This window comes from Neopelma chrysocephalum, unplaced genomic scaffold (assembly GCF_003984885.1).
Source record: "Neopelma chrysocephalum unplaced genomic scaffold, ASM398488v2 Primary Assembly neopelma1_71, whole genome shotgun sequence".
NCBI classification, from domain to species: Eukaryota; Metazoa; Chordata; class Aves; order Passeriformes; family Pipridae; genus Neopelma; species Neopelma chrysocephalum.
In genome coordinates this window covers 2,113,270-2,127,699 of record NW_020897731.1, presented here as the reverse complement: position 1 = coordinate 2,127,699, position 14,430 = coordinate 2,113,270, and the positions used below count along the sequence as shown (strand labels likewise).

Genomic DNA, 14,430 nt, shown 5'->3' with positions numbered 1-14,430 from the left:
ATCTCGATCAGTGTCTTTGCTATAAATATCTCAAGAGCATGTGCATCTACTTGTTCTGCAGGGAATTTCATATACAGAGAGTGGGCAGGAAGGGCACTAAAGACTTTACTTGAAAAAAAAAAGGAAGCTTATTTCCTTCATTTTAAAACTCTGCACCTTCGTTTTTCATCTATCAAGGGAGAGTATTCCCATGGGGCTTGCTCCAGGAAATGTTATTAATAGAATTGTAAGAAACTGTCTGGGACCTGTGGGCTTGGCCAGGCCAACCTCCAACATACAACGGGTCAATCTCTGAAGTTAAAGTTATGTTGCTCAGGCTTTTGTCACTTTAATTTTGAAAATCTCCAAAGACTGCAATTCCACAGTCTTTGCCAGTGACCTATTCCCAGCCTTATTTCACCACAGGGAATTTTTTGCCTTCTCTTCTGCAAGTTGAACCGAATTCCCTCAACCAAAGCAGAGGTGAGAGGAATAACCATTTCCCTGGACCTGCAGGCTCCTTCCCCTTGCAACCATTTCTGTTACTGCTTACCACAAATACATTCTCTCCTGTATATATTTATATAATTAAATATAATACTCACCAGCCACTGCTGAGGTATTTCTGGCAGAGGCATTTGAGGAGGTGCTGGCAAACTGTTGGCAACTTCTTGTTTCTGTACATGTTCTTTTATTTCTAAACCTGTGGAAGAGCAACAAACATCACTTAACACCTTGGTAGATGCATATGGGACATCTTTTCCACATGTGGATCCCATGTCTGATTGTCACACACTGAAATCTGGCACACAGTGCTGATCATAGCCTACCTCCCAAGCATGGTTACTGAGGCAGGACTGAAAGAATGCTGGGAATTCAGGAATTTAATCAAGCAGAACAAACACATACTTACTCTATATGATAATGACATATATGCTGTTTGGATGAACAAATGCCAGACACAGAATAAAATTACAGGAAATCATTCTGAACTGCACATCCATCTCAAACTGAAAGACACGAACGAGATTCAAACACGTTGCCAGGCACATACGATACAGATAAAACCACTTGTTGAGGGAAGATACCACACTCAAAAACATTGCAGTGGCACCATACAGTGAATAAACACAGTCAGCCTGTGGGCAGTATGTGACTGGCTCCCTTTCGTCAACGGAGACGGACAACAGTTGTTCCCACAGTACATTTTGGATGGGCAAAGTCCTCACAAAGAAATGAGCCCCAAACCATCTTACATACCAAAAGAGTGGGGAAGAGGGTAGAAGAACAGATCCTGCCTGCCTGCCTTCCTGGAAGCAATGGTGACAGCTATTTGGCCAAGCCCACAGTGCCCATGTCCCCTGGGCTCCCTGCTGCCACCACCACCTCTGATCATGGGGCTGTGGTGAGAGTCTGCCCAACTCCTAAGAGATGCAGGATGCTGTGACACCCCAACCTGGTGTACTGCTGGGGGGACATTGCCCTAACCAACTCACTGTTAACAGAACTCACACTGAGCATGTTTTCCCACCATTTTCTTCTTATTTCTTTTTATAACCTCATAGTTTTCCAGGTGAATTTGAAAAGGGAAAAGGAGCTGAATGTAAAAGTTGCTTTGAGGATCCTTTGTATCATTGTTCCATCTCCTTCACAGGGGAAAAAAAGAGTGACCTGCTTGTTCTGGGTTTTGGCACAATAATTTAAATCATAGCTGAATTCACTTCATAGGAACATGATATTGTTTACTTTTCTAAATATCAAAAGGAGACTAGGGAGCATCTCCTCAATGTTCTGGTAAAAATTCAGTCCATCGATTGTACCCTCCTTAAACCTAGACTGAACTTAGTTCCTAGTGTTTAGTTGCATTTTTAAAATATATATTTACATAAGTCAAATGAACGTCTTTCAGTCAAGATCATACAATTCTCAAAAATTCAATGATGAAATGTTTCCTGTTATAATACCCCAGTCCCACTGGCTGTGAAGTCATGGATTGAAAAACAACACTGATAAGTTAAACTTGTCTAAAGACTATAAATTCTTCTTTTTTCCTACAAATCAAGACAGGGATTAGTCTTGGGAAACATTCCCTTTTTTTTTTTCCCAGTATACCTTTCACTTGTTCCTCTTTATGTAGGATGAATCTATATTACAACTGCCATCCACATCCAAGTCTCCCGTGTTTTTCCTAACAACCAGAAGTCACACATGAAGGGGTTTTTACAAAAAAAGCCCCAAATTATTCCAAGTGAATACTATTGACTCTGTAAAACAACTTCCCCCTAGTGTTAATCTATATGTGTTTAATCAAGAAACTGGTCTAACATTTAATTTCTTCTACCAACTTACACAGCAAAGGGAGCATTACAGGTTTAGGGCATCAAGACCCTTTAAGGAAAACAGGCAGCGTTGGCAGTCATATTAAATGACTAAATCCAGCAATAGTTCTTACTCCAAAATAAACTCTTTGTGTCTTTGTTTTTTAGAAGAAAGTCTGAGTTTTAGAAGGAAATGCCAAGCGTTTTCTTCAGATCTACAATCCATTGGGCATGTCAAGGCTCAGAAAGAAAAACGAAGTTTATAGTTTTGCCAGCAATTCAGAGTAACCACCGGTTTGGATGCAGGGCAGGTTGAGGCCAGGCAACTACAACCTGAAGAACACATCTGCCTGGTCCAGTTCTCTCTGCTTGATAGATATTAAATGAAGAAAACAGTGTGCATTTGGGGGAGATGGAACAAAACATGGCAAAAGATTTCTAAAGAATTCCCCAAGTAAGAACTTAGTTTGAAGTGTTTTACAAAAACCCAAGCAGCTCATTACAATAATTTCCACACCTTTACAAAGAAAAACATAATTTTTCATTTCCAGATGTTCTAAAGAAGTCAGCCACTTCCCAGTTCCCCAGATCCTTCATTACCATTCCCCATTGATCTTACATGGTTTTCTACAGCAATTGAAAAAATTCTGTTGGATTCACTCAGTTGAATTTTGCAAATGCAACTGAAGGGTCTGATCTCAGCATAGTCCTCAGGCCTCTTAAACTGTGCCAGCAACCCAAGAGCTCTCGTGGAGTTGTGTGGGTGGAGTAAAACAATATTTTGAAAAACAGACTCCAAATGATAGTTCATCTTAGTTACAGAGTACTGTGGGTTTATGCATCCTTTATTGATTTTAATTTTAATGAAGAGATGAATAGTTTCAAAGGGATGGGAGTACTGAATGTTATAACTGATAAAAAAAGCAGCAGGGTCGGCTCCAGTAAAGTACATGACTCCCTGGGTAGTTTCACACACACTTGAAGCCAGGATGTGATGGCAGAGCTCCCAAGGAGGCAGTTCCTCTCCCCTTCCCTGCCTTGTTCCTGTCCCTGCACCAACCTCTCCTTCGAGCCAGCATAAGCATGTGTGTGGCCTTAGGTTGAACCAGACCAGAGAAGCGACTCTGGTTAGGACTAAAGCATAAAAAAAAAGAAAAGGAAATAATGCTTGTGCTAGCAGAAAGTTAGCACAGAAAGGAAGAAGCAATACAAGAGTAGCCTGAGGAGAGAAACGGGATGCTTTTTCAGAGGACATGCTGACTTAAATTCTATTTAAACAGCAATTCCATAAACTAGAGTTTATAGACATATAAAGCATAGTCCTATGATCTCTTGCTCAACTGAACTATGGGATTTCCTTAATTCTAGTTTGAACTAGAGCATATCTTTCAGAAAAATATTCCATCTTGATAAGATGCCAGCAATGGCATGCAGAATTTGCTAAGTTCTTCCATTAGTTCATAGCTTCAATGCTCAAAACATGTGCTTTATTTCCGCTTTGAAAGAAACATTCAGCCATTGCACTTAACTGTTGTGTAAGTCTAAAAATTTATTCTCAGTCATTCACTTTCTACATAAAGATTGATTATGACACATCATTTTGGATAATTTGAAGGCATATTTCTGAATCCTTTTACAACTTTTACAACTTTTCTTTGAAATGTCTAAATTTTATCTCCTTGAATGTAGGCACTAGAAGTGGGTAAAATGTTCCAATAGCAACTGCACTGAGCAAAGCCCTACCACTAAATACATGGATCTCATATGGATCTTGCTAACAGATGGATCCTGCAATTGGATGTAATGGATCTTGTTAAAGATCCTGAAATAGGCTTTAAAATATAAATGGTAGGTGCTGAATAGTGGAAAGCTATGGTCCTGGGGTCTTTTTATCTGTTACCACATCTAGAGACATAACCTGAACACACCTAGGGAGGTGCCTTGGTACAGAGAAATTGATATTCATACAGTTAAAACTGAACTGTCTATATGGAGCAGATCTTTGCCTGATCTGACTCCCACATCATGCCTACGAACCGATGCAGGAGACAAGTCAGGTCAGGCCAAACCCATGCCAAAGATCACTCCATAATTTAACAGCATAAATAATTGCATTATAAGAGTCCGGAAACATACTCAGCACTGTGAGGTGTAGGGTTTTTTTGCCCTGGAACACCATACACAATCCCAAAATAAAAATGATTCAACAACCCTTCCCTGTGTTTTCAAAGTTGGCAGCAGAATGTTGTCTGACTTCCTGAAAAAGTAAATGTTTTTCTTAATAAATCTAGTTGAAAAGATTGCAAGAATAACATGCAGTGTCAGATCAGCATTGTTGAGGTTATTTTTGAACTCCAGTAAAATACAGCTGTTTCTAAACATATCAAATTGCGGGTTCTCACCTACAGATTTTGGTCTTTGGAAGTTTGATGTATTTTGGTCAGCTTTTGGAGCATGAAGACTCCTTCCACAATATAAAAAACTGGTATTCACCTCCTTCTCTCAGTAATAAAGTAAAAATAGCAATGGGTCTTTAAGAATGTCAAAACAGAAAGGAGGACAATAACTATTTTCAAGTTGGTCTCCTTTGACTTGAATCCTGTGGCAAAAATTACTTCTTTACTGAAATGGAGAAACACTGCATCAAACAAACCGTATTTTTCTAGCACGAGAGAAGAAACAAATCATGAGAAATACAGCTGCTCACAATGTGGTGCTTTTCTTCAACAAACTCTGGTATTTTTCAAAAAATCTAAACTGAGGGTTTACACTGACAGTACTTCTGTCAAATCTAGCAGAGACAGAGGTCTTACAGTCCAGATGTCACTTCATACAGAAAGGTGGTGTAAAAAATATAAGAGTATAAGTTAGAAAAAATAGTGAGGAATGTTCTTCATACAAGCTCTGTGGAAAGGTTCCTGAACACAGTGAACACTTATATTACACTCAGTTCCATAATCTTGATAAAGACAAAAGTGATTGTGCAATCAAAATGGTTTTAGATAGGAAGGAGAAAGTGAGTCTAATTGCAAAATGCAAACCAAACATGCTGGCAGCCATCTCCCTTCTCTGGCTTGGCACTCCTGTATCAGCCATGCACCCGACTCCACCTCAGTATCAAGCCTTTTGAGGGATTTGGGTCATTTGATACAGATGAAAAGGTGCTGTGGCCAGCACTCCCTGACACAGTATAATTTTTTCATCAAAACTCACAAATAGCATTACTGCCACAAACAAAAGGAAGTAACCACTCTTCCAGCAGAACTGAAAACATTCTATCTATAACGTAATTTTGTAGCTGGATTCACCCGTGTGCACCCAAGATACTTCTAGTGTGCCTTTTGCTATATTTTACTGCTGAACAGGAAGGAAAGCATTCAGGAAAGTTACACTTTGGCTTCACCCTGTCTTTCTGTCTTGCTTCAATTTAGGGCTTGTCTTTAGCTCCTAAAGTTATTTCACTGAGCACAGACTTATTCTGTGCATTCTGCAAGCAAGAAAACACACCCCAGTACTGACCTTTTGATGACTGTATCCTCAGGAGAATGTTAGTTATTACTGCCTTCTTCTCCCTGACAGTGGAAGTTAGATATTCATGGTCCAGAAGTTCAAGAAACAGGCGTAGCTCAACTATTAACTCTTCCATGGCTGAAAGACAAAAAAACCCCAAAATTACTTTTTCTAAAAAGTCCCTTTAGAAGAAAGATAAGAGTTAATTCTTATTTATGCACATTCATAGTTATTTTATAGCATTTCTTAAAAATGTACAGTCCTCCCTGCTGGTAACAGACTTTAGAACCAACAGAATAGTCCATTAGTGAGCACTACTGGCATTTACAGTGGTTATCTCAAAACTGACAGACGTATCTTTTCAGACACCACATGGTGAAGCCAGCACTAGACAAGTGCAGGAATGGTGGCCATTGGCTTTTCTATCAGTGCCACTCTGGTTCCCCTCCCATTAACAAACTGCAAAATTTCTAACCGCAGAACAAATATAAGGTTTGGTAAAGCTTCTAGACACCATTGATATTTTCATGAATCTTTTTCTTTCCCTTATTTATTCTGTTTGCTGCGGTAAAAAACAGCAGGTATTCCTTTTTTACAATGATTTTTTTTTTAATAATCTCCAAAGACAAGCTCCCAACCTGTCGCATATTTTCTTATCACTCCCCACATTCCCAGTGATGCACTTCATATTTCATCCTATTTCTGTTATTTCATTATATCAAGGCTTTCCAATTGGCTCTAGAAAAAATTACATTCCCTCTTTCTATTCCCAATGCTTCTTAATTTTTTATAAATGAACTTTATAAGTACATTTCTACTTTTTTCCTTTCAAATTATCCCCGTATATCTAATATCCCACTGTCCTAGTAACTGCAGTAGCTCAGACTATACATACAAACACCTTTGTTACAGCCTAATCATATGATATCTCTTTAGCAGGTTTATGAGAAACCCATGGTATTGAAGCACATTTTCATGCTTTTGTTCTCTCATAATTCTGAGATTCTTTGGTCCCTTCCCTTAAGTGAATGCGCTATTTATAGTTTTTGTTTCATCTTGAAAGAATAGTTCACATTTCCATACTTTCTGTATCCCATGACATCATACTCATTAAAAGATGAGGAGAAACATCCATTTCATTTCAGGATCACACCTACAATTAATCTCAGTTCTACCCTCGTTCCAAAATGCCTCCACTCAAATTCTTCTCTACTTAATCACATTTGGTTTTGTAGTTTTTTCAAGGCCTAACAGGGCAACTGCTGCTAAGCCTGTTCAGACCTCTAAAAGGTACATTCCTTGCTGTTTACTCCCTTAAGAGCTCTTCCCTACTCCTAAAACCTTTCTGAAACAGTTGTTTACCCAAGTGAACCTGGAATCTTTTTTTTCCATTTCTGAGAATGTGTCTGGATGTTTAAACAACCCTTGTTCAAGATGCATTTGCTTTATCCTACACTTGACAACAGTATAGTACAGGGAAGCCTGCAGACATCAGCTACAGTCCTGCAAGGGGCTGTTGGTCTCTTCTTGTCTCCAATGAATACAAATTTTCCCATGTATTTGCAGACTGTCCCGCACGTACACTCTGGCTGCTCTGGCAAACCCAACATACCTCTAGTAGGTACAGAAGATGTGCCAGCCACCAATACCAGGGCATGAGAACATCTTAACAAAGAAATCCCTGAAGAAGTAGACCTGGGTAAATATTGTCACAGAATCAATTAGATTGTAAAAGACCTTCAAGATCATTGAGTCCAACCATTAACCCAGCACTACGTCCACCACTAAACCACGTCCCTAAGCACCACATCCACGTTTTTCACAGGGACAGTGACTCTACCATGCCCTTGGGCAGCTGTTCCAGTGCTTGATCACCCCTCCCAGGATGAAAATTTTTCCTAATATCCAATCTAAACCTCCCCTGGCTTAACTGGAGGCGATTGCCTCTTGTCCTGTCGCTTGTTACTTGGGGGAAAAGACTGACACCCACCTTGCTACAGCTCCTTTCAGGCAGTTGTAGTCAGAGATAAGGTCCACCCTGAGTGGTTTTTTCTCCAGGTTAAACAATCCCAGCTCACTTAGATACTCCTCATAAGACTTGTGCTTCAGATCCTTCATCCTTAATTTTCTCAAAGACACCACTAATTTTCACATGTAATTTCATCCTGCCCAAGTTTTTCTTCATGATTATGTTCTTTGATTCAACTGAGCAGTAGCACTGCCATTATATAAGCTGTCCACATTTTCAAGAAATATATTTCTCAAAGATTTTCAGAATATATAGGCAGAAAGAGGGTATTCAAAATGTCAGAAAAACTGTCTCCATCACTCCCCGATGTAGCTCAGGAGAAACATCCCATGGCTACAGGTAATTTCTTTTGCCATTACATTTGTAGTTGTCTAAACTGTCTTGAAATCTGTCAGAAATCCGAGGTATTTCACAACAACCCTATTACTTACAGAGTTGTTTGCATTATGGAACAACAACATATATACCAACAGCATACAGCTTTCTGAAGCACAGAGATAAAGGTTCAGATTTGTGAAGTGGTAAGTGATCACAAGACTCAAGGAGAAATAAAGCAAGAGACTCTATGACCTAAAAAAAAACCACAACCAAACCAAATAACGAGCCCTTACTTTTTTTCTAAATATACATCTAAATAAGATGTATATGCCATTATGTGTACAGTTGTCTCTTGCTTTTAAGTATGCTTTGAATATAAGATGCATTAATACTGTTGTTATAACTTCATTTTAATTATGGAATATATGGATATTTTAATAGTTACATATGTGTTATAATATATGCCTTTCAAAAGCTATCATTACCATAGAATCTAGGCAGTCATTGTGAAACCTAATCAGTACACAGTAAAAGAAATGTTTATTTTTCAAGTAGTTCTACAGCCATATAAATTCCTGTCAGTAATTGCATATATTACTGCACTAAAATTTCTTGCAATGCCATGTTTTCTGGTTTCTTTAAGGCAAGGGACTGTAAATAGGCTTAAAGAGAGCTATCCCTTGTTCTCATCACCAAAGAACACCCTATGCCACAGTCACCTCGTTTCTTTGCTGAGAATCTTCACTTCTGGAAAGGGAAAAAAGGATGAAGCATCAGATACCATTTATATTCAAAGTGCGCACAACGGCGTTCAGTTATTAAAAATTATCAGATCCTTGTTCTCAGGAGCTTATAATCTAACATAAACAGATGGATTGCAAAATGAGAAATGAAAACAGAGCAAGAGGGAGTTACAAGGCAAGGAGACAGGGAAGCAAGAGGAGAGGAGATAGGAAACCGCTGCTGGAGAGGCTCCTGGGAGCTGGCATCAACCCATATCTCTCCTGAGGCCTTGTACCATAAACGTGTGGCCTTCCCCTGTGTCTCTGGAGGAAACCTGCATTGCAGTCCCTGGTGACCCCTGCCCATTGACCTACAATAACCAAGCCACTTAAGGTACTGGAAGCAATTCAACTGCTCCAGCAGAGGATTTTTAAAAAAAGCTTTGGTTAGGACCAGTAAGAGGATGGTAAGATGAACCTGGTACCAGTGAGACAATCCTTAAAAAATCTCAAAATCACTGCCTTAGCAACACATTCACCATAACTGCATGTAACGCTTGGCCTGGTGTCCAGCACTGCGGTTCAAATGTCCAGCAGTGCATCATGCAGGAATGCAGAGCCTGAACAGACTCACTCTTCCTGCCTTTGTAAGCTCACAGGTATATGACACTGACTTCAAGCAAGCAGTCATAAATGCTGATGATACAATTTTAGCATGACAACAGAATACAATTGTGAGCAGCTGTTGAAAAGTGCTAGGCATGAACACAACATTGCTTCTCTTACATTTCTACCAGGATTAAATTGGGGGTGTATTTTCTTTTGCGGGACTTAAGAGCATCATAAATATCAAAGTGTGAAGGAAGGAAGTTCTGAATTTCACTTTATATATGCAGTGATGTCAAACATCCAAAAAGAAAAGGGAAACACCATTCCTAGCAAGAAACACTCTACACATATCTTAAAAGCATACTTTTCTCTTTTAGTACTTTTGCTGCTTAAGCAAAAAACAGAAATACTGCCACGGAGTGCATTTACATTATTGAAATCAAGAAAATGAAAAATCTTTTTTCCCCAGATGGCAACAAATAAACTTGTATATTCTCACGAAAAAACAAATTTTGCCTGTTGTCAATCCTTGGCTGATTTTCTGAATTAAAGAATCTTTTTCTATCCTTCCTAGAAATGTAATGATGTGCTCAGAAAAAAGTAATGGAACTGAATAACAGAAAATCTACATAATACATATTTTCAGTAAGCAATCACTGCTTCTCAAATGGAGACTCCAAAGGAGTGGGTGATGCAAGTCCCAAAGAAAAACATACTCTTCCAGTGAGAGATTACCCTTGGAAATCTGACATCACTACAAAATAGGAATAATAATCAGAAGAAGGCTATCAGAAAGGAGCCAATTTATTTGACAGTTTTGGCTGTATTTTCATTGCCAAAGGAATTACTTGTAAGTGGCAGGTGGTGAAAGGCAGGGTGGAGCCCAGGGATTGTAATCACAACAGTAAGCAGATTTTAGCTTGACTGAGGAGCAAAATCACATTCCATATTAAATGATGAGAAGTCCATTCTGTGCTCAATAGGAATTATAGGCCCCTAATGGGCTGCAGCAATTGCCATGCACAAATAAAAAAACAATGATACATCCAGAAGGGTTTCCAAGACCGGTTCTCAAGAGTTTTGAAGTTTTTCAAATGGCAGCACATAAAAACTATATACACACGCCAGCAACAGAATACACCAAGGTAAAAATAATCAGAGGAAGGCAATTACATCACACTGTAGATTTTGTTCCAAACCAGAACTAAAACCAACTGGGACTGAAAAAGCATGATGATGCAATTATTCCAAATCTATGTTTACAGATACTGGCCTATAAGCATTTTTAAAAGCATATAAAGTTTTCACTCCCAGTTGATTAGAAAAAAAATCATAGGAGAAGTACGATATCATACACAAGATTTCAAGGTTGCTTAAACCAGAAGAAAAGAAAAGGATGAGCTCATTAGAAAAATGGTCAGATTGTTTTTTGGTCACTCACAGCAATTAAAGTGTGACAGGAAGAGCATGTTTATTAATTATTGTGTTGTCTATACAATACAAACCCTACACAAAGTAAATGCACTTTTATGCTTGCATGTATGTTATAAATGTATGTATGAAAATGTTAGTACAAATTTATCATGAAAATACAAATTAAAATTGAGTTTCAATTTTGTAGAAGATCCTATTGATCAGTTCCTTGAACATTGCTGAATCAAATTTCTCTGTGGGTAAGTTTTCTTTTCTCTATTTAGTTTGACATTTACAGATATTGCAGTCCAGAACATACCATGTCAATGAGATCCACTACAAGAAATCATCTAATCTGACTTTCTATACAATAGAGGCCAGAGACTTTTATCTCACTACTCCTCTGTTTGTGGAGAGATGTGTATTTACCTAAAATACATCTTCCAGGAAAGCCAAAAAATTATGTCAGCATTTTGAGACCTCGTTTCATGGGAGGAGGATCCCTTTTAATTTCCTGAAACAAATTTGACTGGATTTATGGATAATATTGATGCCAGTCTTCAACTTATATATAAAAACTTCTTGAAACATCGAGACTCTCCCAACCTTCCAAAAAAAACCTCATTGATATTTGGGTACACAAGCAACGATATAGAAACCAGGCATATGATCTTGTTTTAAACAAAAAACTGAATGTGAACTGCATGTTTATACCCATTTCTATTGAAACAGTGTCACCATCCTTAGTTTTGGATGTTGTAATTTGAATACTTTACTCAAAAGCTCATAACAGACTACTGTTGGGGAAAGCATGTCTGTATTTTATAAAGCTATAAATATTAGAGACACTACAATGAATGTACAGCAAGAAGGAGACAAAAATCTTTGTGAAAAAAAACACAGAATCACTTCAAGTCACTTCCACTCAATCCAATAATGCAGTCACAAATGTCCTGTATCCAGTAATTAATGAAAAAGTTCCTTTCATGGCTACTTTATCATTATCCACAAAAAGAATTTCACACAGAAATAAGCAAAATCTGGAAGGAGACAGTGATAACATATTTAGCACTAAGAAAAATTTTTACTTTTTCTCAATATGCTATGAGAAACTAGTTGATATATCTGAAAACTGCATTGAAATCCTATCCCTCAAGAAATGAAAAAGCATGCTGCTTGAGGGGCAAGTGAGGAGACAAGACTTCCCACTTGGAGAGTTTTCTCTTGCTTGCACTCGCCCCTCTTTGCTGCCCTGACAACCATAGTGTACAAGGTGTGTTGAATTCTACCTGATAAGTATGCTAAATCCTGCATAGTAATCATCTTGAGGGTAGATGGCATTAGAGGAAAGAATGGTAGTAAATTAAAAGGGGTGAACCCTAAATAGTAGATAAAGCCCTGAAGATGAAGAACTAGTATGAAGCAAGGACAACAGATACAAGGATTGCCATTAGAGTGTTTTAACGTAAAAATAATTAAACCTCTCTAAAACCTGGCAACAATCATCTTTTGTTTAAGTTTTGGAGCTCCCCAGCCTGTCACAAACTCTCTTTCCAGACAGCTTGGGGCAAAGGAGGCAAAACAGTTCTACAAAAAACTCCTCCTGTCTCATGCATATTTATAATCAACCTCAATAAGTGTCAAGGGATCACTTCGGCCCCAACCCGCATGTATTCCTCTTTTTCCTTCTTCCCTCTGTTTCAGTTTTCAAGGACTTGGCTTTTACAAAACTAGCTTTCCAAAAAAGCTATCAGAGCTCCAAATGCTGCTGTTGCAATACTTGGGTGATAAAACAAGAGGTGGGAAAGCATTAAGGAATGTTTGGACAAGAAACGAGCTGCCAAAAATCCTACTCAATCAGCTACATCCATGCAATGAGTGACAGCAATGCAGGAGTGTAATCCATTAGCATAAGGTAGATGGATAAAGTGTTTATTTTTTAAAGTCCAGACTGATGTTTAAGCAATGCCACAGACTTCGGAGAGGAATGTCTGCTTTTAAGCAAGTTCACAGACTCGGAGACAAAAAAAGAACAAAAAAATAAAACAAAGAAAGAAGGAAAAAATGAAAAAAGTAGAAATAGAAAGAAGGGAGAAAAAGAATAGAAGATACAAAAGAAAAACAAAGAAAGAAGAAAAAAATTAGTGTTACAGGCATGTATTTTTATTCAAGTACTAAATATCTACATTGAACTCATAATATGTCAGCCAAAAAAAAAGAAAAAAAAATGCTGTAACTAACTACAGAACCTTACAGTGGACTTCTATAAAGTTGCTGAAGGTTTTATCTAAAAGTATACTTTCCACATAAGATTTCTTTTGTTCACAAAATAAATGTAACATACCTTTTAAAGCAAGTGAACATGGATTTCACTCTCACTGAGTGCCCAGCACGCTGGGTAAGTCTCGCCCTCCTGCCTCTGTGCTCACTGTGGACAGTCAGGTTGAGTTTTCATTTTAGACTCCCATTACCCTACTACAGGAGAAAACTGGAAATTTCTTGCATTTAACCATCTCCAAATGTATCAGCTGACATCATCCCATCAGGACAAGACATTCCAGGTCTTGCCTGCTGGCTCCTGCACTAGCTCACCTCCTCCATTCCCCCAAACCACAAAAGATAAGCAGCCACTACAGAATTAATAAATGGGCTCTGATTCCACAGAAGAAAAGCAGTTCCCACATGATGCAAGAAGAAGACAGAAAATCTGTGGTAGGAGGTGAAAGTCTGTGCCTGTCTCCAAATCCCAACGGAAAATGGGGCTCAATTAAGGCTGAGACACGCAAAAGCAGGTAACCTGTGGCAGTAAAAAGAAAGCAAAGGGCTGCAGTGCCCCTTTGAGTTCTTCACTTGGGTCCTCAGCTGAACATGGATCCCTTTTTAGGACAGGATTTCTTTCAAAGTTATGAATAATTACATATCCAGTAGAAATGTGAGACAGTAAATTAAGAAAGTTAATGGAATGCAGAAACAGAATAGCAAAACAATGACAAAAAAATACAAATATGGCAACGGTAGGAACTTCATATTATAATTTGGTAATTTTGTATTTAGCAATACAATTTTGTTATACACGTCAAATACCAAACTTAAAAACTGTTCAAGAAGTCCTGAGTCTGATCATGTCAGTCATATGAGCAGTACAATTGAAGAATAGTTTGCACGTTGTGAATCTGGAGCTAATTTAAAGCCAGAAATGAGATAATATTGCATTTTATAAGAATAGATTCAAAAGTCCTTGCATTTGTACATGAAGATGGAAGAAAATAAAATTTTTTTGTATCCTACCACACGTTTTTATACTACAGTTCTCATTGCTGGGTCCATTATGCAAGGAGCAACTTCCACCATGCAGTGATTATTGTTTCATGCTTTTCCCAAGAAGAGAAACATATTCTGCTTTTTCTGTCACACTTCTGAAAATTTCTTTAAATAGATGCAACAAATGGACACAGATTCATGTTAAGAAAATAAAACCAAAGGAATATACTTTACACTGATAGAGAGTAGAACAGTGAGACCTGAAATCTTT

The 14,430-nt window shown here is 38.2% G+C and overlaps 1 protein-coding gene across 5 annotated transcripts in view; it reads right to left on the bottom strand.

The window, feature by feature from the left end:
- Positions 1–14,430, bottom strand: part of AFAP1 (actin filament associated protein 1) — a 117,073-nt gene that overhangs the window by 60,240 nt on the left and 42,403 nt on the right. For 3 of the 5 annotated variants that reach the window (XM_027686570.1, XM_027686573.1, XM_027686571.1), the window contains exons 2-3: positions 5,817–5,945; positions 585–682 (exon numbers count right to left, since the gene is read on the bottom strand). In XM_027686570.1, the coding sequence (XP_027542371.1) occupies positions 585–682; positions 5,817–5,943 (225 nt within the window). In that variant the 5' untranslated portion in view covers positions 5,944–5,945. Of the gene's footprint in view, positions 1–584; positions 683–5,816; positions 5,949–14,430 lie in introns of those variants that run through there. The other 2 variants (XM_027686572.1, XM_027686574.1) reach the window with 1 other exon arrangement.